General features: G+C 36.8%; 1 protein-coding gene and 1 long non-coding RNA gene across 7 annotated transcripts in view; one reads left to right on the top strand and one right to left on the bottom strand.

Annotated features, from left to right (window-relative positions):
* Positions 1-307: 307 nt before the first annotated feature.
* LOC131546947 (uncharacterized) overlaps positions 308-26,508 on the top strand; it is a 79,944-nt gene continuing 53,743 nt past the window's right edge. For 3 of the 6 annotated variants that reach the window (XR_009272807.1, XR_009272808.1, XR_009272809.1), the window contains exons 1-4: positions 308-1,335; positions 13,141-13,252; positions 16,478-16,551; positions 25,593-25,670. This is a non-coding gene — a long non-coding RNA (uncharacterized LOC131546947). Of the gene's footprint in view, positions 1,336-13,140; positions 13,253-13,741; positions 13,842-16,477; positions 16,552-25,592; positions 25,671-26,508 lie in introns of those variants that run through there. The other 3 variants (XR_009272811.1, XR_009272810.1, XR_009272812.1) reach the window with 3 other exon arrangements.
* Positions 5,618-8,187, bottom strand: sox21b (SRY-box transcription factor 21b). The gene has a single exon (XM_058787088.1). It carries the CDS (start codon positions 7,611-7,613, stop codon positions 6,870-6,872), a length of 744 nt encoding a protein of 247 aa, XP_058643071.1. The 5' UTR covers positions 7,614-8,187; the 3' UTR covers positions 5,618-6,869.

Raw genomic sequence — 26,508 nt, forward strand, 5'->3', positions numbered from 1 at the left:
ATGCATCTGGTTTCTTATAATGCAACCTTACGTACGAACAGTGCTGGGTAGTACCTGATTATATGTAATCTGGATTACATCGTCGGGTTCAAAAATTAAGTACTTGTACTTAGATTGCATTACATTTACATTTTAAAATACTCGTAATCTGATTACAGTTACTTTTTTACTGATCACACGATTAAATATTACTCACATGGTCACATGACAGGCAGGTAAACAGGTGGAATATTTTCATATTTTTAATTAAGCGTTTTATTGAAATGCAAAACTCTTTAAGTAGTAGTTTATGCTGTATTTTATAATAATGACAGATTTTTGAATATTCCTATTCATGTGCAGTGATTGCTTTGTATGCATCTTGTTTCTTACAATGCGCCCTTATTTATGAACAGTGCTGTGTGGTAACTGATTACATGTAATCTGGATTATGTAGTCAGGTTACAAAAATTAAGTACTTGTAATTAGATTACACTACATTTTAAAATTGTAATCAGATTAGTTACTTTTTTTCACTGATTACATGATTATATATTATTCACATGGTCATATTCAAACAGGTAGAATATTTCATATTACTTTTTAATTAAGTGTTTTATTTTGATGGAAAGATTTATTTTAATTTAACATTTTTATGATTTAATTAGCTAATTGTTATTAGCTTTTCATTAAATTCTCCCAGTTTGGGAAACTTTGACGTATTATAATGTTTAATGCACTTCATGTTAATAACAACAAATAGAATATTTGGATTTTTATATCAATGTGGTACAAGATTATGTTTAAATCAATGTGATGAACAAGTTAAGTAAAAAGTAATCTGCTTATATCACCTGAAATGTGAAATGTAATGGATTACGTTACTAACTACAATTTGTAAGTAATTTGTCTATTTTAAAAATGTCAATCTCTACACGGGATCGTCCTTCAGCGACTGTCCCGCTCAGAAAAACACGTCCGGTTTGTTTGGAGTCGAACTGTCGCCCATCTCACGCTGTGAGTGAGTGTGTCTTTCCAATTTTCATCATGTGATTTTCTGCCTTCCTGCAGGGCCTTGCTGCTGTACATGGCTTATTGTGCACAATACCTTGACACAAACTTCCTCTTTTAAGTACAGAGTTCAGACTTCAGAAGACGTGCAGTGTTTATGTGAGTGTATATCTCATTTCTTCTAGTGACCTTGGGCACAGCGACACGGGCGAGTTCTGAAGCTTCGATTTGACACGTCAAGATGTTGCGGTAAAGGTGGAATGCAAGATAATTTTGGGTTTTTTGCCCTCCTCGGAGCAAACTGAAGTAAGGAAATGTGGCAGAGTCCTTCTCCAGAGATTACAGGTAATACAGTCCATTGCCCCCATAAACATGCTTGACACAAGGCCCTCATGATGGAGCGATTGCTCCAGGAGAGACTTTTTCACACTTTAATTTGCCTTAAATGAGCTGGAGAAGTCAGCGAGGGCTTTGAGATGCTGCACTGAGAGAGAGGCCGCGGTAAACTACCTCTGCGGTGGCCTCTCTCCCCAAAAATGACATGGAATTACATCATGAGTTCGGTGCGAATCTGCATGCGACTTCTGCAACCTCGTTTAGAGCGAAAATACTCATGCATCTAGGACTGGTTGAGAGTGGATCTAAATTATCAATAAAAAATATTTTCCATCTATCTGAGCTACAAAAAGTTTGTGCATGAGAACATTTTCAAGTCATTATTCCATAATGCATCATTTTAAAAAGGATATTTTATCTTAAGATTTGTACAATATTTTACAACCAGCACGAAGGATTAGACTCAAATTTCATATCTGTTCTTACTGAGCTTTATTTTTTTATATCTTAAAAGTTATTCTATTTTAAAAAGCACTATTTTTTTTAATTATTTGTACAATGGATATTTTTTACCACCGGCATGAAAGATTAGACTCAAGTCTTATATTTTTTAATCTCTTTTATGTTTATATTGCAGTATATTCTGTCTAATTTGTCAAATTCACATCATCACGGTTTCATTAAATGCTAAGGTTTGTTATTTGAGTTTTATTTTTTAAACATGGATTTTTATAAAGAAAATTTTTTTCTTATTATTTGTTTGTTTTTGGGGGTTTTTTAACCGCCAGCATAAGGGATTTCTTATATTAAATTTGATCAAATCTTATATTATTTGATCTCTTATGTTTATATTGCAGTGTATTCCATCTAATACGTCAAGTTCACAGCGTCAAGGGTTCATCAAACACTAAATTTTATTTGAGTTTTATTCTTGAACATGGAGGCATCTATATTCATCTGAGATAAAATTTTCAGATCCTAGTTTTAAGATTTTTGAATATTACAGTCATTGTTTTAAATGCATCTTGTTCCTTATCATGCATATTATCATTATTATGCATATTATATTATTTCAATCCAAAATGATAAAAATGTCAAATAATCTGATCTGTTTAATTTGTTGCATTATATGTAATATTATTTTCTCTTTATAGTGTAATATAGTTTTCAAATTTCATATTACAGTAAGTGAGGAAGCATTTATTCTTTAACACCTTTGTGCCAGTGTTTGGCAGCAGAAATTGATAAATTACTTTTAACAAGTGGCCAAAAGAAAAAAAAAAACAGTTAACAGATAACACCATTTGCATGATTTATTTGTGATGTTATCTGGCCATGCATCATTTTGAAGGACTGTCCTGTAAAAATGTATAAGAAGTGCAAATGCATTTTATTTACTGTACCATTATGACCTTTGGGAATTCTTGTCTTAAAATATTTAATATTGTTTTTTTCTCTCAAGTATCAGCGTGGCTATAGAAATAATATCTCACAGATATGTTTTTCAGTGTCACTGCTCATATATTTCCAGTAGAGAGGAAGCACTTTTACACACTTGAGGGAGGGAAAAAAAAATCTTTTGTGTGTTGAAGCAACACAGAGGATATTTGGGTCAAAGGCGGAAACTTCTATTATCATGGCTGGAGTGTTTAGTGAGGCTGAAAAGGATCAAATCGCTAAAAATCAATGAGCGCTTTAAAAGACACAGTGAATCAGAGTGTGCTGACCAATCGTCCATAGGTTCAATTCCTCAAAGGATTGTTAGGTTGGATAAATGTGGCTTTTTCCTTGTCTGTCATGTGATACTATCACTGTAGTGTGAAATACACCCATGCTGGAGAAAAAATCCCGCCTGTAATAGTATGTTGGCTTCTAAACTTCATTTAATGGATATTGTGTTTAGGAAATGTGGCATTTGGAGCCGTTTTACATAAACTGTGTGATCTAGTGTCAACTTTGACAAGTTGTGCGCTGCTGTTTTACCAACCCGACACAACTACAGGCAAAAACGTTGTATTTTCTTGCACTGGGCTGAGGTTTTGGGCTGTTTGGCTTTGCATAACATGTATTTTATGACTAGTGGAAAGAAAACATTCAAAATACACATTTAAGTGCACTTCATCTATTTGCGTCTGTAGGTTTCAGTAAGTATCTTTAAAGGCCGTGCGTTTTTAAGCAGCACTTGCACACACCAATCTAACATCTCACATTCACTTGTGGTGTCTCGCCTTAATGAAAGTAAACACAACGTGGCACATTATGATAGTTGACACCTGATGATAGTCGAGAGATAACGTCAAAAATCTTGGCCAAATATCTCAACATATCTACGCTTACCTCGTGTCAGTGATTTGTGACTCACCGTGAACTTTGTGCCAAAAAAACGAGGCACCTTTTGGTTCTGTAAATGAACAAATTTCGTCATTCCTCCATTCGACAAAAGATTTTCTCATGCCGTTGTTTGAATAGTTGCATCTCTACCTTTCCCATTGGATCTCCTTTCCAGAAAAGAAAAAGCATATCTATTCAAAAGCCATTTAGTTCATTCCTTTCTTGGCCTGTAAACGCATTCATCAATTGTTCTGCTTTGTAGATGGCTTTCTAATGCTAATCTGCCGTGTTAAATATCTTTTTGTTCCCCTTTCACCGTTTTGTCATTCAGTTTATCCAGTTTTGGTCACCCATTTTATTTATTTATGCGCCTGGCTCTATTCATGTGCTCATGTATTTTTTATTATGTTGTTTCACTGTCATCCAGTGTCAACTCACTCTATTCAATGTAGGCTACTTGAAGGACTCGGAGGGACAAAGCGTGTACACATTGCAGCGCTATTCACCCCGGCCAGCTGGATTGCCTGAAAAAAAAAGGGGGAAGAAAAAAAAACCTTGTGAAAAGAAATCCTCAACAATGAACACAGAAGAAGTGCACAATGCTAACAGTTTTCCAAATACCACTGATTGCTTTAACCACAATGAGGAAAAGCAGGCGCTTTTTGCTGAGCTCCACTTCAACAAACAACAGGCTCACAAAGGCCTCCCAACTCATGTTTTGTTCCGAGACAAAACCTCCTCGACTGTCTAAATGCTCCTACTGAAGGGAGACAAAGTTCTTTCAGTTAGTGCCCCCTTTTTTAAAGCGGAGGGAGAAAAGAGAGCTGAGAAAAAAAAGGAAAATGGTCACTGGGCTGGTAATGTGCGCTCTTTTGTGGAGCGGACGACCTTTTCAGGCATTTCGGTGTGCAAACTGTGGGCTGAAACGCAGAGCTTTCGTAAAATAGAGACCAATTCAGAGGCAAAAAAATTGGTTTTCAGGTCATTTAAAATATGCATATGTGGTGACAGCCAAATGATTTTTGAGATATTAGCCGAATCAACCCGGTTGCACCTGCAAAAGTCATTTTAAAGGTCAAGGCAGGTAGAAATAAATCAGCACATTTTCACCTTTTTGCAGTGTAAAGTTAAACATACAGTGTTAATAGACTATGAAATGCTTGCATTAAATGCAAATGCAAAGTTTTTCAGGAGTTTTGGAAAAGCATGAGTTGCAAACAAACAAACAAAAAAAAAAGTGCAAAAGGTCAAAAATAAAATAAATAGTAACATGTTTAAAATATGAAATATCTACTGAAATCAAATTTGAAATTCAAATCTTTAAGAAAAATTCTCCAGTAGTTTTGCAAACGTGCAAGAGGTCATTCTTGAAAAGGTGTCTGTCCTGTAAATAATGTGCATAACATTTAAAAAATAAATAAATAACTTAAATATCTACTTTGCAATAACCATGTTGCACTGAAATACAAATCTTTCAAATTCTTAATTGGTTTGGGAAAAGAGAGTGAGTTGCAAACAAAAAATAACGTGCAAAAGGTCATCAAGAAGCTGCTCTGATATTAAAAAGGGATCACTCTTGAAAAGGTGTCTCCTGTAAATAGTGTGCATATATATATAGCCTGGTGATCTGTTGATTCGTCTGGTTCATAACAAGTGAAACAAGGTCACTTTTCCAAAGCGAAGCAGGAAGTTCCGTGGAGAGCAGCGATCGCGGTGTGACAATGGAGAATACAGGCCAGTGAAAAGATTCAATTAACCGTGGCGGAGGTAATTATCCCTGGACAGTCCAAATTAGTTTTGCATAATTGGTCTGAGCCATACGAATTAACTTCTTAATGTAATCTAGAAGGGCAGTTTACATTAAGAACGACGCGGCACGGAGCATATTGGGAAGAAAGGCGTAAATTATACGAATATTTTGAATAATTCGGCCCCGTTTGAATGATGTGTATTAGATGCATAATGACAACCGGTGAGTACATAAAACATTACATGGACAAGAGTGTTCCCATTTTTAATAAAATAGCTCTATTTGACTAAGAGATGCAAAGAAAAGTCTGTCCGAAAGGCCTAAACGGTTTCGGTTTTTTGCTTAAAAGTAAACTCCTCGGCTTTATCTTCCTTCCTATTCATGATCTGAGTTGTGATAAATCAGGATTTTGGCTCTTGATTACAAAGACCTGCTTGAGATTTCTGAGTAATTCTATTCAAAGCCCGAACAAAAGCGTCTTTTAGAGGATACTTTACACTTCACCTGGTCCGACCAAGTAAAGGCATTCAAGATACAAATCTTGTTCGCCATTCATCAAGAACTACAGAGCAATTTCCTTTTTTCCGCATACGCTTTATTATATCCCCCTTGTTCAATAAATGAACGATAGGCATTTTAAGTACATATAAGTGGAATTATGCAAAACATATAACATACAATTTCACTTCGAGTTAGTAAAAAAAAACGGACTGACTTTCTTACGTGAACGCATCTGATAATCGTCTGATGTAGAATATGTCGACGGACCAGCAACCCTAGAAATTTCAGAAACTTGGGCATGTTGTTTCTTTTGAATAAATTACACTTATAAGTGCTCGTGGTCTCCCTTTGTGCAAATATCAAAGGACACGGCGTGTCCCACGATCAACAAATAGGGTAGTTTCACTGACTGAACAATAAATATTACATACATCAATGGAATATTATTCGAAACTCAAAATATACACCTGATTTCTAGTCCAACAGCTCCGGCATTTGGAGCACTAACCAGATATGATTTAATAAAACTGTACACATTTACAGCAACATGACTGATTTGAAGAAGAAGAGAAAAAAACTGCGCGGGAATTCATCAGGTCGATTTTCATAATAAAACAATGGTTTTTTTTTTCCAATATAGCTAAAATGCAACCACTTGAACAGCATCATCCTATTTTCTCTGCAATAGCGGCACATGGTAAACTAGTTACAGAGTCAACAGGTTAGTCTGGCGTGGAAGCTTTTCATAGAATTATTCACATTGATAAGGGCGTACTGGCTTCGCTCAGCACACTGTCGTTTGTCATTAATATCCACGCCGAACGCCAGAGAGTTTTACCTTACATCAAGGCATTAATCATGATACAAACACATGTGATATCTGATATGACGATCGTGGCATCACATGTTCATGCTCCACGTGTATTGCGTTGATTTCACATTTAGAAACTTTTTCAGAGTCTCATAACGCCGCCGCGTACGCGGGATACGGTTCAAGTTGTGGTTTGCCCATTCCAGGTAGTAAAATGTAGGCAAGAGGTGGCTGGAGCCCTGCAGACGGCCAAGCTGCGCAGTTACAGGGGATCATGTAGCCCGGGTTACCCGGCGATGGATGGGAATGCGTGTGGGTATGTGCGCCGGTTCCGATAGCGCCCGCTCCGGAGAAAGCCGTCGCCGCTGTCGGGTAACCCAACGGCGAGGCGTATGGGAAAGACGGTGCAGAAAGTTCTGTCATTTTTGAGCCGAGGTCAAAAAACGAATAGGGGTTTGTAGACATGGAAGGGCTGAAGAACACCCTTGCCGCGGCTGCCGCCGCCGCCGCCGCAGCTTTATCGGGGTTGCACATTAACGACTCGGTAAGCGCTCCGCTCGGTAAGCCGCCCACTTTAAGCGCCTCGTGCTCTCCCAAATTGTACGCCACCGGGAACGCGAATTTGTCTTTCTTCATTAAAGTCTTAGGCTTTCGCCTGGGTCTGTATTTGTAGTCAGGGTGCTCCTTCATGTGCATCGCCCGCAGTCGCTTCGCTTCGTCGATGAACGGCCTCTTTTCAGACTCCGTCAAAAGTTTCCACTCCGCTCCTAATCGCTTGCTGATTTCGGAATTGTGCATTTTCGGATTTTCTTGGGCCATTTTCCGCCGCTGCGCTCGGGACCACACCATGAACGCGTTCATAGGACGCTTAACGTGATCCATGGGCTTGGACATGATGGCGAGCGTTCGCTTCACCTGCTCAGGTAAAAATCCACTGACAGAACTGTCACTTCGTCAGCGATTTGCGTGATTTAAAAGTTGGCTACGCGATGTAAAAGTCTCCGAGCTCGCTTTAAACTCGCTGCTTCATTCCGCCGCGAAAAAAAAAAAAAACAAGTCCAGGCGTAATTCTTCTTAAACTTTCACGAAAGCAATGTTCTCAGATGCATCGTTATTATATCCTCAAAAAGTAGCAGATGAAGTCGAAGGGATAAACAAGAAGCCGTCTTCCTCCTTAGCTCTGCTCGCTTTTTGTTTTCCTCTTCACCATGTTGAAGCAACCGCAGCTGATAACTTAAATCGAGTGATTGTCAACCGAGAGTTGCAACATGTGAAGTAAGGAGCGAACTGGCAGGTACTGAAAGGGCCTTCGGCGCATGCGCACAGCTGTCAGACCTGGGGCGCTCCAAAATCCCACCCAGCGCGAGGAACGAGAGTGAAATGATAAACTCACTTTGCTCAGAGTGAAAAGCAGCCCGGCATCGTGTGTGTGTGCGTTCCCGTTTAAGCGTTCAGGACACAGCATATGAGTGTACTTTAATAATAGCCTACTCAACGTAAGCGTGCGCTAATTATACAACGATTTTCGCATTTAAAATACATTTCGCTGGGAATTTTAGTGGTACAATCCGTTGAGGTTCGTCTCTCACAAGCCGAATTGTAAATTCTAGAACATTTTTTAAACAAAGCAGCATGCACATCTTTGTTTAAAAATAATATAATATCAGAATTATTTATATTTTGTCAACGTTCCGTTCAATAATGATCCTACCGAAAAGTGTTCGACTGTTGCTATGGTTACCTCCTCAGGTGAACGCGATTTTCGTCTATTTAACGCCAAGTGAAACTTATTATTATTATTTTTTTACTCATTTGCATTTTAACTGTCTGTTGTGTTTAGTTCCTGAAACGTTCGAGAACTTATTGATCGTCAATATTGAGTCACCTTTAGCAAATATAACCTAATAAATCACTTTTTATTTATATTTTGTGTTCATATATGCCTGATCAGGGTGCGTTCCATTTGCACAGAATGAAATAGGCATGTGATAAATGACAGGGAAAAGTTAATGAACGTACATTTAGTGCAGTACATCATGAAATTAAATCAGAAAATAAATATCAGCTGTCTTGACCGAACGGAACGCACGTCTTCTTTAATTTATCAGAATATTTCAATAAAACACACACACGTATTAATAAGCTAGATAAAGCGTGAGGTGTTTATCGCACTCAGAGAACTTTTTCTTCTTGACAGTTTCGTTTCTTTCTCTCCGACTTCAAAGGATTTTCCGAAGGCAGCGCATCGTGACCCGAAAATGAGGTTGAGGAATATTTCACTGTGCAATTACAGATATCTGAGAGAGTCCTTGTGTAAATTGCATGTTTAAGTGGATTCTGCGCGCACCTTCTCTGTTGTTCCCTATTATTAAAATGATACCTAAAATGACAGCTTTTAACAAGTGGGAAAATCATTTAATTGCAGAAACTGGCTTTGCCGTTAAACCTGTCGCCAGACCTTTTCCCTAGCTCTTAATATCAATGCATACATTTGTATTTAAAACAGAAAATTAGCATGCATGCATGCCAGTTTTATTCTAATTATTTGTGTTTATTATTATTATTATTATCCAAATCGAAAGTCAAAGCATCTAATTCATTTAAAGAGAGCGGCACATAATCCGGTTTTATCAGAGAAGATGCCAACATGATTAATAATCAAGAGGCAGAGCCTTGTAAGGGAGCAAAGACGATGCAGATAAGAAAAAAATCATTCACATTTATCGTGAAGAAAGTCATCTGTGAATTTGAAAGACAAGCAGCGCTAAATGCTGAGCAGCTACATGAGTGTTTGAAATCTATTGTTCGCCATAAGCCTGGTTTCCTCTCCATTATTCGGCCAAACGTGGCTTCTGAAATTTAATTACGCCTATCGAATGAGATTAATGTTGTACTATGGCGTTGTGCCCTCGGCCTTCATATGCATGTCTTTTGTTCAGGCTGAAGTCCGGCGGGGTACAGTGAAGATAAGGTGATGATGATGATGATGAGTGTCCGATGATTGAGGTGTCGATCTCTGTTCTGCTCTCTTCTGTGGGCAGTTCATGTTTCAGATGCTTCAGGCCACAGCAAAAATATCATGTGAGCGGCCAAGACGTTCTTTTAAACCCTTCAAACAGTCGATGATTAAGAAAAAAATAAATAAATTGAATCAATGCATAAACACCGCAGTCTCTGCTTTGATACTAAACTAATATTTTAAGCAAATAAAAAAACACACATTTCATTAGCAAGTACCAAACATGATATTAAAATGATATATATATATATATATATATATATATATATATATAAAATTATTAGATTTGTTTATTAATTATATCTTAGAGATACTGTGTAGGTGGTCTGTTGACTGATATATAACAGAATTAATTATATATTATTATAAATTATATATTATTGCAAATGTTTGTAGATAATGTATTGCTTACAAATGTAAACTTTTATTAATGTTTATTGTGTGTGTGTGTGTGTGTGTGCACGTTTGTCCATAGACTTCTATTACTTTCATACTGACCAACATTTTTTATCCCCTAACCCTAAACCTACCCCTTACAGAAAACCTGTTTGTATTCTTACACTTTCAGATAAACATCATTTACTATTTTTAATCATTTTTGCACTCGTGGGGACCCCACAATGTCAAAAATGTCAGGTTTTACTATCTATCCTATGTAGCATAAACAAGTACACACACACACACACTAAACATGAATAAAACGTAAATATTTATAAACAATATAATATCTCTCTATATGTATACAATTTATATACAATTTGTTATTCATATTCATTCATTCATTCATTCATCACGTTTATTGGATGTGTGTGTATACACACACACACACACACACACACATATTGACATTTCAAATTTCAGCTCATAATTTTTTTTTACACATTCCTTTACTGTAATGTAATGTAAATAATTAAAAGTACATAAAAGAGAAGTGTGTAAAGTCAGTTTGAGAAACTTGAGGAACAGCCGAACCTTTTTCATTTGAGTTTTTGACCGCGAGTTTTGCATGAACTCCATGTGAACCTGAATCAGACTTTATGTCTCAAACAGCAGAGGAAGCGATTCACTGGAAGGAAACTGCTTTCATGAAGAGATGGGCATTTCTTTGTAGAAGTTGTGCACTTTTCCTATCATGTCATCTTTCAGTGACACAGGACTGCAATAGAACCCTTCAAACTAAAACTGGGGTGTGGAGACGCTTTCTCGCTGATGAAAGAGTCGTCATTACAGGGAGGCTTATCAGATGCTCTATCATATACTCCCTTCCTCTAGTTTGAGATGTTTAACTGCATGGCCTAAATGAGCCAACAGATCCACTGCATGGTGGAAAACAAACAAGTTTTTAATTATTATTGTCTTTTTTTAGATGATTGGGTCCATAAAATAGGGCAAAATATACATTGCATGTGTTGTGTTTTAAAAGAAACTGTCAGAAATATTTTTTTCCGTTTTCCTACAGATTTCTCACTCTGATAAAGTTTAAAGAGAAGATTATGTATAAAGTCAGCTAAAGATTAAATTATGTTATGGCATAATATATCAACAGCAGTCCTTAAAGTATAACTAATTGTTTAATTTCTACTTGAAAGTTGATTTTTACTAATGCAGATGCTCAATTATGAACTAAAGAACAATAGTGAAAGAAACTGAAAAATACAGAATTTAATTTGACTGAATCATTACAGTCATGGGTTTTAAAAAATTACGCTTAAGTTGCCACTATTTCCAGCCCACACATTTATAGACATAATCACATGTTTGAAAGATAAACAAAATACTACAAATAGCTCACAGGCATTTGGACTGAAACTAGATCTGTGATTTTCTGTCACTGCTGCTTTTGATAAAGTCGTGCTTGTGTTGTAATTTTTCATTAGGTTTGGATCCAAATATCCAGCACAGAATTAAAAAAAAAAATATATATAATAATAATAAATAAAAAATGTAAATAAAAAAATAATTTACAATAATAATAAAAAAAAAAAATATTAACATTTTCTATCCAAGTGTCATTAATCTGAGGAAACATGACATGATCACTAGGTGTCCTCGTGAAAAACTCTGGCTCTCTCCTAGTCTGGTCCTCTAATCGGTGACTAAACCGACAGACGCTCTGAAACATTGGAGTAAAAGGCAGTGATGTACAGTGAGAAAACAGGAGGAGCGATAAGGCATGTCTCAGTCAAAGAGTTATGCGATCCGTCTGACAGTATCTGCCTTCCTCGAGGCTGGCTTAGAAACCACGCCGCTCGCGTTGACTATCTCACGCCGTTTACCATGCGACCTTCTGAGCCGTTTGTCAAATCAAATTTCACTGGCGTCTCCCAAGAGCTACATGTTTAACTGAAGAAGAAACTGGAGGGGGCAGGGAGAAGTATTCAGCGTTTCCACTTTCGTACCCCTGCGGTTTAGAAATCAGAGTCTTTTCCCCCCACCGGCATTGTGATGACTTTGTGATGATACACTATTTTGAAGCATTTAGCTGGTGCATTATCGCCCGCTTGCTTTTTCTCCATTCTTCCTGCTTATCGTGGCTGCATCACAGCCCGGTCCAAACAGAGAGTTGTAATTACCCAGACTGCCACCTGATAGCTGCTCCTCTATCAGCAGCATCACCGCGCGCCTCTCCGTTTTATATCGGGCAGAGACAGAGCGAGAGAGAGAGCGGGACGTAATGATAGCATTTTGAGCTGGAATCAGCTTAAACTTCACAATGTTTCTCATCCATCCTATTATCTCATCACAATGCCCGGCTTTCTCCATACACTTCTCCTTTTTCTGCAGAAGCAGATGTGATGTCTGACACAAAACAGAAAGCCATTCAGTCTCCTTCACATTCAGCGTGTTTTATATGGTGTCAGTCTTCTGACTGTAGAAACTGGAGAGCTCTTTGGTGTTATTCGCCTCTTTCCCAAAACGTAGTGCTCTGCCTCAGTGTGTGCCGTCTATATAGGCTCACTATGGAGAATTGACTCGCAGCTGATTCCAATCGAAGCCAGTTTGGCCTGCAATGTCAGCATTAAAATACACAGCACATGCACATTGTATAAAAAACATTTTTGATTAGGTTGTCTGGCCAAAATATGTTTTAATTTATGCTAAATAAATATATGTTGTAAACAGCTCAGTGAAGTAATATAATCCTTGCTGTATTTTCTTGGATTGAAATATATGGAGGGTAAAATATATTTTTAATACTTTTAAAAATAGGCTATACATTTATATTTTTCACAACATATTTTCAAAAATATATATCAGTTTTAACAATGGTCATTTGCATGATGTTTGCTTTTTGCTTTTTTTTTTTAAAGATAATGTTTTTTTATTATTTTCTGAGATAATCAACAACATTGTGCCACACAACTGATGTAAAATAAATGCAGTTTTATGCTTCAACCACAGATGGCGATAATCCCGAGTGCACCTTTAAAGAGAAGAGAGAAACAACGAAAGAAGTTGCTGATGGAAGTGAAAAAGGAAGAATTGTTTCAGCAGAAACATCAATCAAATGAAGGTACTGAACGAAAATGAAAGTGTTGCTTATGTGCTATGGCTATATTTTATTAAAATACTTCATTTTGAAATGCAATAATGAAAATGCATACTATTCTGCATTACATTGTACATTTCGTTAATTGTTTTACTGTTTAAAGTTTGCCGAGAAGCTTGTTTAATGACAGGTTGTCGTTGTGACAACTTTCTGGGGCATATTGTCACAGCGTGAACCGTATCTTTTGCCTGAACAAAAACGTTGGAGATGGTCCAAAGTCCAGACTTTTAGGTTTTGCATATAAAGGCCAAACGGGTCCATTTGCATCTGTTTACTCATTGCTTTCAACAACAACAAATCTTTAAAGCAACTGAATGTAGTTTTCTGTATTTTTGCGACTTTAGAGCCCCCTTACAGTAAAGTGAGTGGAATTCACTGTCGTAAATATATCACCGTCCAGTTAATTTTTTTTTTTTGCTGCCGTAAAGCGATCTGTCTTTTTCGCGGAATTTCGTACCCGCTCACCAAACGTGGGAAAGAAATGGAAGCCATTCGCTATATTAGAGGTCATTGTACCATCAGAATTATTTTGAAACTGATAGGCTATTTCAAGGTAAAAAACGTACATATATTTGCATTAAAGTCAAAGACTAATGCGATTTATAGCTAGTTTCTCATTTTGCTTAATAAAATGTGTTCACGCTTATGTTTAGATGTAGATGTAAGGAATGTATTGTTTATTGGTTGCGCATTTAATCAGCTGTTCCTGTATAAGATCAATTATATTTTTATCTATAACTTTTTATTGATATTTTGAGCATACCATACCTAACCGATTCTCAACAATATAAAACGCGCAACAGACCGATAAAAGTACAGCCAAAATAACTGAATACAAAACAGCGCTATAAAATACTACACTTTTTTTATCATATTGACAATACTTCTATTTATACTTATCTTTTTGTCTTGTTTATTTTGTTGAGAAGTGGTTAGGTTTAGGGGTTGTGTTAGGTGCTCAAAAATATCTACATAATTCTTAAAGGGATAGTTCACCCAAAAATGAAAATTCTGTCATTAAGTACTCTCCCTCATGTGGTTCCAAACCCGTAAGACCTTCGCTCATCTTCAGAACACAAATTAAGTTATTTATAAAATTGTTGTGGCTGTGTAAAATGAAAATTAGTTGCAATGGCTTATAGTCAAATGAGTAGTTGGAATTGAAAAGGCTAAATTAATTTTAGGTGAATTATGCACTCTAAAAATGACATGGGTTGAAACAACCCAGCATGTGGTAGTTAACAGGATGCATAATTGCAATTAATATTTCACCATAAGGTTAGGTAGTAAATTTTAATGAGAAAAAAAAATGTAATGATGGCTTGACAAAGACTTATTTGAAAGTTTTAAACAAATTAAAAAGTCTTCTAGAAGGTTTATAGGCCTAGAGGACATTTTGCACAGCTCTGGTGTCTATACAGTTTGGCTTATAGAGTAGTTAATCTATACAGCTTTACTTTAAAAAATAAACTGATCCTGATGAATATTCACTGGAGTAAAAAGAAATTGGAACACGATTTGGAACAGGTGTCATTTTTAACAGACGGAGCGCAGCTAAAGCGGTTTAATCAAGCCTAAATCTGATTTAGGAACTGCATCAGAATTCCAGACTTTGGTTCCCATGGCACTGATGCTCACAGAGAAACGACACTATCAATCTTATCTGAAGAGATGAAGTGAGCAGCATAATGATCATGTCATTGAGAGCAAGAGATACGGCTCTCCCTCTTTTCAGTAAATCACTGTGATGCTGCGGATGGTGTTTGGTACCATATAGCTCATGGTGAAGCTGTTTTCAGTTTGAATCCGACATGTTTAAAGGCAAGAGTTTTGTTGCTTTAAGTCAGGGCTGTCCAAACTCGGTCCTGGAGTGCCGGTGTCCTGCAGAGTTCTAGTATGTTCTAGTTCTAGTAGAGCTTCTAGTATGCCTAGTAAGACCTTGATTAGCTGCTTCAGGTGTGTTTAATTAGGGTTGGAGCTAAACTCTGTAGGACACCGGCCCTCCAGGACCAAGTTTGGACAGCCCTGCTTTAAGTTCATGCATTTAGTTGACCCAAAAATGACAATTTGGTGAAAATGTATTCCCCCTCTGCTCAGCAATGGATGCTCTGCAGTGAATGGGTGCCGTCAGAATGAGAGTCAAAACAGCTGATAAAAACATCACGATAATCCACACCACTCCAGTCCATCAATTAACATCTTGAGAAGACAAAAGCTGTGTGTTTGTAAGAAACCTATCCATCATCAAGACATTTTTAACTTCCAAACATTGCTTCCGGCTAAAATGCGAGTCCATAATCCATAATAACTCTTCCTCCAGTGAAAAAGTCATCTGGTCTAAATTATAAGAGAAATCTGCACAGGTCAAGCACCGTTTACAAGCCAAAACAAATGATTTGAGAGGCAACAGGAGAACACTTTTTCACGTGTTATTATGGATTATAGACTCGTATTTTAGCCGGAAGCAATGGTTTAAAGTTAAAAACATCTTGATGATGGATTTGTTTCAGCTTTTGTCTTCTCAAGATGTTAACTGATGGACTGGAGTGGTGTGGATTATTGTGATGTTTTTATTAGCTGTTTGGACTCTCATTCTGACGGCACCCATTCACTGCAGAGCTTCCATTGGTGAACAAGTAATGCGATGCTACATTTCTCCAAACCTGATGAAGAAACAAACTCATCTACAGCTTGGATGACCTGAGGGGGAATACATTTTTACCAAATTGTCATTTTTGTGCAAACTATTCCTTTAACTTGGCAAATTGTGATTCATGGCTGTGAAGTAATGTAAATAAAAAAGTAACATTGCTTATTTAAAATAAGGAAACACTATGCTAAACAAAGTGCTTTTATAATTGTTTAAGCTGTTACTGTATGTACATTAAAACTATGCATGATTTATCTGCTTATCAGCATATAAATGAGGTTTTATTTATGTAATTGAATCAACATTGTATGTCTTGACTGAGCTCAAATTAAGCTGAATGTCTTCTGTAGAGCTGCTTTACAGCTGAAATGGAATTCATTTCATAATTGATGAATTTCACAGCATAAATACTGTTATTTTCCTGTTTATTAGTGTGAAGCTGCTTTGAAACAATTTGTGTAAAGAGCTATAGAAATCAAAGTAACTTGCCTATACCTTTGTGAATGAGAAAATTCTTCTTCTTATCACTTTCTTCTCAGCCACAGATAGACCTTTTGATGCACAAAACTGGAAAGCTCTTGTTAAAATCTCTGGATCTGGCAAAGTTTGACAGGTTAGTGCCATCACATCTTTAAAAGCCATTTTGTTTGGGGCAGAATAAGCTGTAGTGTGTGAACCAGACTTTATGCAACTGGCTTCAAGTGACACGTCATTGGGAAACTATATTTTGAGTGGCAAGTTATCTTGTATGTATTTGGGTTCTTGTGATGTGGGAAGGACAGTGATTTCAAACACTTTTGCCACTGCTCCAGCATTGTGTGCTGAACATTTGCATGAGAAAACTACAAATCCACAGGGACTATTAGGTTTTTAAAACACCACGTCCTCTTCCAAATGGAAAACACAATAGGCCTCCCATGCAAACGCCACGTCGCTTTCAAACAACCTGTATACGCTTGTGTGTCTTTTTCCCACTCCCTCTATCCTCTGCTCTATGGCACGGACAAAAAGAGTGGAAAAAAGTTGAGCGGGCATTCAGTTGTAAACCCCCTGTTGCAGCTGGTCCACATCTTGCTGTGTGCTGCCAAGTGCGAGAAGCGCTCTCCTTTCATCTGGCTCGGCCAAAATCTGGGCTAATGTGTCTCAGTGAAAGAGTCCTGCGGTGCTGCGATCTCTCATTCTTCCCCTGTTTTTTCCGCCATTCTGTGCTCTTCCACTTGGGATAATTGCAGTTTAATTGGGTGACAAGAAATGAAAACTGTGTCCACATTATGTGGGATTATCTCCTTTCTGCTTGAGCCTGCCATTCAGAGAGGCCCGTATATCAATGCAGGCGAGTCTGTCGCCCGGTCAGGGCTGAGAATAGTTTGACGACCGGTCAGCTAAACGATACAAGGAGGACAGGGGAGCATGCTTTATTTGCCAGAAATTTACATTCACCTTTGAGTGGTAGATGTTGAATCAATACATATATGATATGCTTTCGCGAGCTGTTTTCGAAATGCAAGGAATATTACAAATTCCAATGGAGTTTGTCAGAGAATTATAAGATGTATTCATTCAATAGGCTGACATGGAATCTGCATAAAGAATCACTTTATATCCCACATTCTTTGTGTGATTGTTTATTAAATGTTTTGATTAGTTTGATTTTGCTTTCAGCTGCCTAAAAAGGTGTTTTCACACTTGAGTCTTATTAAATAACCAAACTCGCAACCAAAATGAAAACTGAGTGAAAGAATCCACTTCTCTTTGCATTCACACAGTTCTTTGGATTTAAAAGTGGATTTGGGTCTTATTTAGGTCCAGCATTAGTTACTTAACAGTAATTGTTTGGTTATTATTGTTATTGAATAATTAATTGAATATAATATTTGTATAATGTTATTTATTATTATTAATGTATTTATATTTATTAGAATTAGAATTGTTGTTATATAATTTAATAAAAATATATTGTTGTTGTTATTATTATTATTATTATTATTATTCAATAATTAATTGAATATAATATGTAATGTTATTTATTACTGGTAATGTAGTCTTATAATTATTATTGTTATTATATGATTTAATAAAATATTTATTTTACTGTTGTTTTGTTGTTTTGTTATTATTATTATTATTGTTATTTAATTGAATATTAATTATTTTATTATTAATTATATAATATTTTTATTATATAATTAATGTACTATATTTACATAAATTATTTTATTATTGTTTATTGTATTAATTAACAGTATTTATTATTATTATTATACTTTAATTAATTATTAAATCATTAATTGAATATAATACTCATAACATTACTTAATAATAATAATAATAATAATAATACATTGAATATTGGAATATTATTTGACCATTTTTGACATTTAGTTATTGTCAAATAGAATTTTGATGTATTTATTTATTTCCTGTTTTAAATGCAGTTTTAAAAGATGCTCCAATTAAGTTTTAAAGCATTCATTCTCGCATAAAACTGAGTAAAACAAGATTGGTGTGTATTTAGCAATAGTTTTATAAACTCACGAGATGTTCTGTTTGCTTTAAAGTTTGTTTGGAGTGTTCAATCCGAAACTCTTGAGACCCCTGTAATGAACGCAATGTAAAAACACCCCAAAAAGTAGTACTACCAACTCCATTAAGATTTTACCATGTTTCAATTCATGTTTTGCAGTCATAGGAATTCTGAAATGCAATAATAACAATCCAGGTTTGCTGGAAAATGCTATTTCACCGTGATGAATCTCAGCCTGGCTGACAACAGATGATAAAACAGCAGATATAAACACGGCTGGATGTTGTTGGATAATGAAGAAGCGGCGAGAGGATGGTATTATTTGTGGCGAGGGAACTATCCTTTTCATTAGGCTCTTTTCTGCGGTTCCCAAACCTCCTTGGGGGTGTGCATGGCAAGGTTATAAACATTGAGTCATTCTCAGGGCCTCTGCAAGCCGTACCTTCCCTTTTGTCAGGGCTGTACTCAACTTTAAAAGCCCCTTTCAGTCGACATGAATGCCCTTCATTTTCTCTCAAAGAACTTTGCATTGATAGCCGGCAAAAAGGGAAGGTTGTTTAGAAAAGGATGGAGAGACAATGAGAACAAAAAAAGCGAAAAGCTTTTCAGATTCCATTATGAACATAGCACTCCCATTCTTTCCGACTGTTTATACATGTTCTGCAGAATAATGCAGCCCTGCTGTAATATGTTCCTTGTCCTCTTATTTGAAATGGGCCTTGTATCAGCGCTAACCGGGGGGGGGGTTGGGATTGCGAGAGCAAGACGCATCGCAGAACCGTCGCTCGTGCATTCACCACGAGATCAAGGTAAAGCGCACAGATCGGGCACGGAAAAAATGCAAAAGCCAGGTGAAAGAAAGGAGACCTTGCCCGTGTAGTAAAGAGCCATTCAGACCGCGCTCCTTTGTGTCAATATTTAAGGTGCCCTGATGCTTGGGCCGAGAGGAGAGCTGGGCTTTTTGAGAAGCGTCTGCGATGACAATGCCAACGCTGAAGAGCTTTCTATTCGCATTTCTGTGCCTGACCTTAGTGCTGAAGCCCAGTATACATGAAGGTTACTGGAGTTTAGCAGTGCTATTGGTGGATGTGCATAAGGAAAAAAGCATTATATTGAGGTTTTGTCCTGTGTTGGACACCCTTGACTTGCTCTGCCTTTTCTGCGATGGTCATTCGTGATTCTTATTGTACTGCTGAACAGATTACAAAGGCAGTCTTTGAGCAAACTGCACCTGGTGTTGTTTTACAACAGTGTTGGAGATGAACTAACTAAAAGGATCAATGCTGCTAATGTAACCGTGTTTTCAGTAGCGCTGCTGTTTTTCAAATAGTGCAGCTTTTTCACTAACAAGCTGTTAGTGTTAATTGTTTTCACACACAGCTTTACCGAGCAAGCATGTAATATTGGGAAGTTTGATTCATTTTAGTGAATCGGTTCATAATGAATCGGTTCAGTTCATAGTAAATTGGATCGGTTCATAGTAAATTGCTTCATTGTAAAATGGTTCATGGTGAATCGGATGGATTCATTGTCGATCGGATCAGTAGTTGGTTCACGTGAATTGGTTCGGGTTATAGTGAATTAAATCAGTTCATATAGTAAATTGGGTCACAGTAAATTAATTTATAGTGTATTGTTTCTTAGTGAATTGGTTCATAGTGACTTGTATTGGTTTATTGTGAATTGTTTCATATCAAATTGGATCGGTTCACAGTGAATACGATTGGTTCATAATGAATCAAATTGGGTCATAGTGAATCAGATTACTTCATAGTGAATTATTACAGTGAATTAGTTGATAGTGAATTGGTTCATATCAAATCATTTAATTCATAATTTTGCTTTGTTGTAGCAAAATGTTTTGTTAAGTGTTGTATGTAATGTACATTTATCTGTTTAAGTTTAATATCCTAGTTGTTAGTGAAGCTGGCTTCTTAGTTTGACAGTAGTTTAGCTGTAAATTATGAGTAGCTTGTAGCTATCAATGTTGGGATTGATGTGTTAGTTAGTCTTATGATTAGCATAAGAATTGGTTTACTTGTGAATTTTGAGTGTGAAATTTATTGTACACACATTTTGTATATTGTTGATGAAAAATAGCAACAAAACCTGACAGAAAACGCTAGATTTATCTGGTCTATGAGATGATAGGTTTGCATGACAAAACTACATTTCCCATCATTCCCTGTGGCACCACAAGAAGGCTACACACCCAGTGCTCTTCATTTTGTTGCCTTAGTGATTGAAAAAAAATCAAAAAAGAGAGAAAGAAATGTGAAATTGTCCAATATGTCAATATTATTATTAAATATTATTAAAGTCATAAACACTACATTGCAGTTATGAAATTTGACTTAGTAGGTAGGAACATAAAAGCAACATGAATATTCAGGTAAGTGTAGTTGGAATTGGACCAATAATTGGTGAAACTGTTTATAAGTAAAATGCTCTGATTACATTGATTTGACATTTAAAAGAGTCTAGGTTAAGAAAGTTGGTTCATCAAAATGGTCGAGCATATTGAGGCGAGTGTAGATGGAATTGGACTAGAAACTGGTGCAAATGTTTATAAGATGTTCCACTAGGTGTCCAAAAATAAAATGTTCAGATTACATTAAAAATGACAAAAAATTGCCCATTATAACCAAATGAAATGAGTGCATATACTCAATACTAATCTCTACAGAATAGCTAATGATTTAAGCACATATGCTACTGACATACAAGCCGTCGTCTGAGCTATTCCACCTCATAGACTCACCAGAAAGCATTAGCATCAATTTCACCAACTCTTCTTTTACTTTTTTCATTTCCCATCAATGGCAGAGTTCAGCCTTGAGCAAGCACACTGACTGTGATCAAAGAAACCAAATGTCTCTTTATTCCAGACTGGCTGGTCCCGTGAAGACTGGTGCGGATTGTTAAGCTGACCCTGTGCTGAGGGAATAACTCTGAGTTAATCATTTTTAAGGTGGGGTTACGGTGTTTCGCCGCATGATGGAAAGGGGGAGACGTTCGGATTCTGTCCGGTCAGTGCAGAGGAGCGGTTCGTGTAATTGGAGTGCAAATAAGGTTTGATCAGTGTCCAGTTTAATCGAGCGCTGAAGCGGTGTTTAGCGGCTCTAAATCAGAGGGACGGGAGGCCTGCGGGGATTCAGCCTGACAGGCAGGGCCCCTGGGGCCACGGAGTGAGAAATAAACCAGCGCTGAATGAGGGGTGTGGAATTAACTGATTGACTGGCTGTAGGGCACAAGCCTCATCATCTGATGCAGCACATTATACCTGTCTGATCACAAAATGCATTATACAGATATAAAACATGCTGTATTTTACTTTGTTTATGCATTTTCTAATGTAACTCTATGGATATCCTGGGTGTTTGAGAACAGTTCTGTTCAGATATAGTTGAAACTCTAAAAAGAAATTCAGGGGACTTGTCATTACAACTTAAATAAATGCATGGTTGCTAGTTAAAAATGTAAATTCATTGATTAATGTAAATAGATTAGATGTATTGGTTCCACAGTGCAATTATGTTGAAATTAGTTGCAACAACCTTTTTTTTTTTTTTTTTTTTTGAGTAATCAACTTGTCAGTTGGACATAATTTCGTTAGTTGTCGTAACTCAAAATGATCAATGCAAATTGTTGGGCTAATTTTTCTGTTGAACCAAAACATTTGTTTTTTACTAATGTGATCACTTGTCAATGAATTATTTTCTCTTTTCGTTTTGCCTTGATACTGTTTCCAGTTACTCAGATTGTGTAATAACAATTTTGCTAATGCTAAAATGCTTTGCGATGTCATGCTTTATTCTGGCCTACGTAAGAATACTATTCAGTCAGTTTTTACCACTTTGAGCGCAATCACGGTGCTCAGTGAAATATCCTTTCTGTCTTTTGGATGACATTCTTCAAAGCTTAGCAACAGTAACCAAAGGAGGTGGAGCTTAGCAAAGGATAAATTCCGATTGGCTGTCCGAGAAACTTTTCACCGGAGTTTTCCTGGTTAGTGACATCTTTGGTTAGAAAATCTTTGAGCTTTGTTTGAGGTACTCTACTCAATCAAGTAAACTATATATGCACAAAAAGTATATTCCACAATGTTTTTGAATAATTTCTGTTAAATAATCAATGCTTATCACTTTTGGATTGCCACTTCTGATCATGGAGTCTGCATACATTTGCATAATTTATTTTAAAATTTTAAGCCATTTATTTGAGTCCAGTTTATTATTATAGTATCTATTAATTCAGATAAACCTGACATGTAAAAGCAAAACAAACTGTGATTCTTAATATATCATGCCTTGTGTGTCTTTATAGTGGGAAGAGAAACATCCCGCTCATCCATGTGAGTGTGTGTCTGTATGTGTGTGTCATCCATTCCCGCTGTGCAGTCTCTTGGGGTAGCGCTAATGCTTTGGCTGCATGGCTCATTTCTTTCAATTACCGCGGCTGAGCGTGGAAAAGCCCACCAGTGTTAAACAGACAGGACCATATGTGTAAGGAGCCCCCGCCTCCATGCGTTACACCTGTCCCAAGCGCTGCTAATTTTGCAGCTTTTAATCAAACCCAAGCACCTTTTGTAGAAATTGTACAGGTCATCGCATTTAATCGAGACTTTTTCTTAAAGGCATTGTCCACCTAAAAATGAACATTCTGTCATTTGCTCACCCTCACATTCTTCCAAACCTGTGCATTTCTTCTGTGGGGCACAAAATATTTTTTGAAGACCGTTGGTGACCAGTTTCAGGTCCCATTGACTTCAATAGTATTTTTTTTGCCCATATTATGGCAGTCAATGGGACCTGAAAACATTTGGTTACTAAATCTGAAAAAAATAAAATATTATTTTTGGGTCCCATTGACTTCCGTAGTATTTTTTATCCATACTATGGAAGTCAGTTGGAACCAAAACCATTTGGTTACCAACATTCAAAATATCTCCTTTTTGGTTCCCATTGACTTCCACTGTATGTTTTATCCATACTATGGAAGTCAATGAAAACCAAAACTATTTGGTTACCAACATTATTCAAAATATCTCCTTTGATTCCCATCAACTTCTATAGTATTTTATGTCCATACTATGAAAGTCAGTGGGACCTGAAACCACATGAAAGCCAACATTCTTCAGAACATCTTCTTTGGGCTGAGTAAATGATGATAGATCACATCAGAAATCGGACATACCTCGACATCCCAAAGCATTTGTATTGAAATCATAACCAAGTAGATAATCAAGAAGAATCGTGCATAATACAAGCGAGAAAGCCCTCATTCAATTCCTATTATGTGTAATAAAAACCTTTTAATGCAGGACACGCACAATGAGAAGCTTGCAGCCTTGAAGGTCTAAGTCACCGACGCTTCCCGACACGCAATAAACAGCGGCGTCATTTAAATTCCCTCATAACCTGCCCCTGGAATCATTATCAGGACTCCAGAGATATTACAAAGAATATTCCTATTGTAAAATGTTGATTTAGCACATCGTCGGAATATAAAGCGACTCCAGCAACACTTGAAATGAGCGACTCGGCGGTCTATTGTATCCGAACCTCCCCGTTGCCCCCCCGATGGTTTCCAAGCAAATTAATTAACAAGAGAAGGAAAAAAAAGGTAAGAATGCAAATGGCAGAGAGAGGCCTCCCTCACTTTAGACTCTCGTAGGCTTTTGTTCTCCTGTATTGTAGCAAATTATTTAATTGGGTCTCTCTGATTGTGTGCTCACACAGAAAGGATCGCAGGCCTTTGTCAGAAACCCATATAGCCAACAATGCAGTATCAAATTCAATTCCCATCAAAAAGAAAGAAATGAATCCCCCCCCAAAAAAAGGAAAGTGAGGCAAAAAGAAAGCAGGGTTTTTGGGCCGGCCGCGGAGATTAATGACGATCTCCAGAATCACCAGCCCTGGGATGGGAGATTTCTCAGGCAAAATAAAAGGCCCTTTCAGACACAACAATGGCGGGCCTGCGGATGTGACAGGACTCGAGGAGATGTTGAAATAAATCAGAACGAGGGCTGAAGTTTACAGAGTGTCTCACAATGAGATGTTGAGCCGCATGCTTGAGAATCGAGGCTGCTGACATGGAGGTTGCAGGTTCGCGCCTGAGTAGGAGCAGGACGACTGTCCTCCTGAGTTAGTGCAGGGTTTTTCTTCCCTTTTTTGAAAGCTGATGCTCCACAGTTGTTTCCAGATACCTTTTTGCTGAAGTATTGACTGTATCGAGTCTCAGGTGGAACGTTTTGGCATTTTCTGCACTGATTTGGGGGTGAACATCTGGATTTTGTAGGGAAAATGTATTTAAACATGTTCTAAATAGTCTTATCGGTTGCTGACTGTGTTAAATTAGTAAAATGTTTAATAAACGCATGCAAAATATTTTTTGAAAGAAATTAATACTTTTATTCATCAAGAATGCATTAAATTGATCAAAAATGACAGTAAAGATGTTTATAATGTTGCAAAAGTTTTCTATTTCAAATAAATGCTGTTCTTTCGAATTTTCTGTTTATCAAACAATCCTAAAAAAGGTAATTGTATCACAGTTTCCACAAAATATTTGGCAGCACAACTGTTTTCGACATTGATAATAATCAGAAATGTGTCTTGAGCAGCAAATCAGTATATTAGAATAATTTCTGAAGGAATCATGTGACACTGAAGACTGGAGTAATGATGCTGAAAATTCAGCTTTGATCACAGCAATCAATTACATTTTACAATATATTCACATAGAAAACATATATTATAAATTGTAATAATATTTCATGATTTTTGCTGTATTTTTGATCCAATAAATGCAGCCTTGATGAGCAGAAGAGACTTATTTAAAAAACAAAAACAAATAAAAAGCTTTAAATAAAATATAAAAAAATACATAAAATAATAATAATAACTGTAAAGACCCCAAACTTTTGAATGTATTCTTTTAAAGGTAATTGCAATAAATTTCTTTAAAAATAAAGGCATACATTTATATTCCAATATGTATATTCATATATATATGCAAAGGGTTCATATATTGTGCTTCCAAATGCTGACAAATTTCTGACTAAATGGATATTCAACAACAACAAAACAAATGATATTAATTTTAACGCATTTTAATTTCTCCATCAGAAACTGTTTGGATAGCCTTTACACTGGATTCAGATGGCTGGCGAAGTTGAAGAAGCATTCGTAACTTTGACAGAAAAGGTAAGTTATGGCTTCAACAATTTTAATGTGTTTTAACATTGCAAGTGTCTTTATAGCATCCCATTTAGCATGCAAAGAGTTTACAGAGAGCCACATTTGATGATTTTTGGGAGGAAGAGACGCTCCTCTTGACTCTTTTACATTCTCTGCATGGCCCGTCCCGTTCCTGCCGTATTTACTCTATTTCCCCTGATTCATAGTCGCTGATCGCTGGACCGGAACCTTCCAGCTGCCACCCCAACATCTCATTATTTTTGGAAATATCAAGCTTGTATCTTCTTGATAAATAATTCCTTGCAGTATAATGTATCAGACTAAAACATATTTTCAGGGGGCCAGCGAGGTTAAAGTGCCAATCTTACCTTTTTACATTTCTTCTTGCCCCGAAGACAGTGATTTCCATATATAGAGTGACCGGGGTTTGTGTTGAACACGAGCAATCGGGGTGTGACACACATTGCTGTCAGAGATTGGAAATGAGGCCAGCTAAACTTGTAAGAAGCCTCCCAGGACCAATCAGATCACTGACTTTAGCCGGCGCATTATCCGCCACTAAAAAGAATGGCGACTGTGAAGTTTTTATCAGACTCCTTGACAAACATTACAGTTTAATGCAGTTTTTTTGTGGCTGTGCATTCTTATCCCGCAGAGAAAACATTTATCTACTTGAAAGCTGCAAAACGGTTGCCACAGGGAAGGATTTCTTTCAATAGAGCACAATGGCTCTGGTATTGGACGCGTCACTGTTGGGCCGTGAGACTGGAGCCCTCAATATATTCATAGCAAAACTATTTATCTTCATGCAGGAATAAAGTGTACATTAAGGAGTATTTTTACA

Source organism: Onychostoma macrolepis, chromosome 09, assembly GCF_012432095.1.
Source record: "Onychostoma macrolepis isolate SWU-2019 chromosome 09, ASM1243209v1, whole genome shotgun sequence".
Taxonomy (NCBI): Eukaryota; Metazoa; Chordata; class Actinopteri; order Cypriniformes; family Cyprinidae; genus Onychostoma; species Onychostoma macrolepis.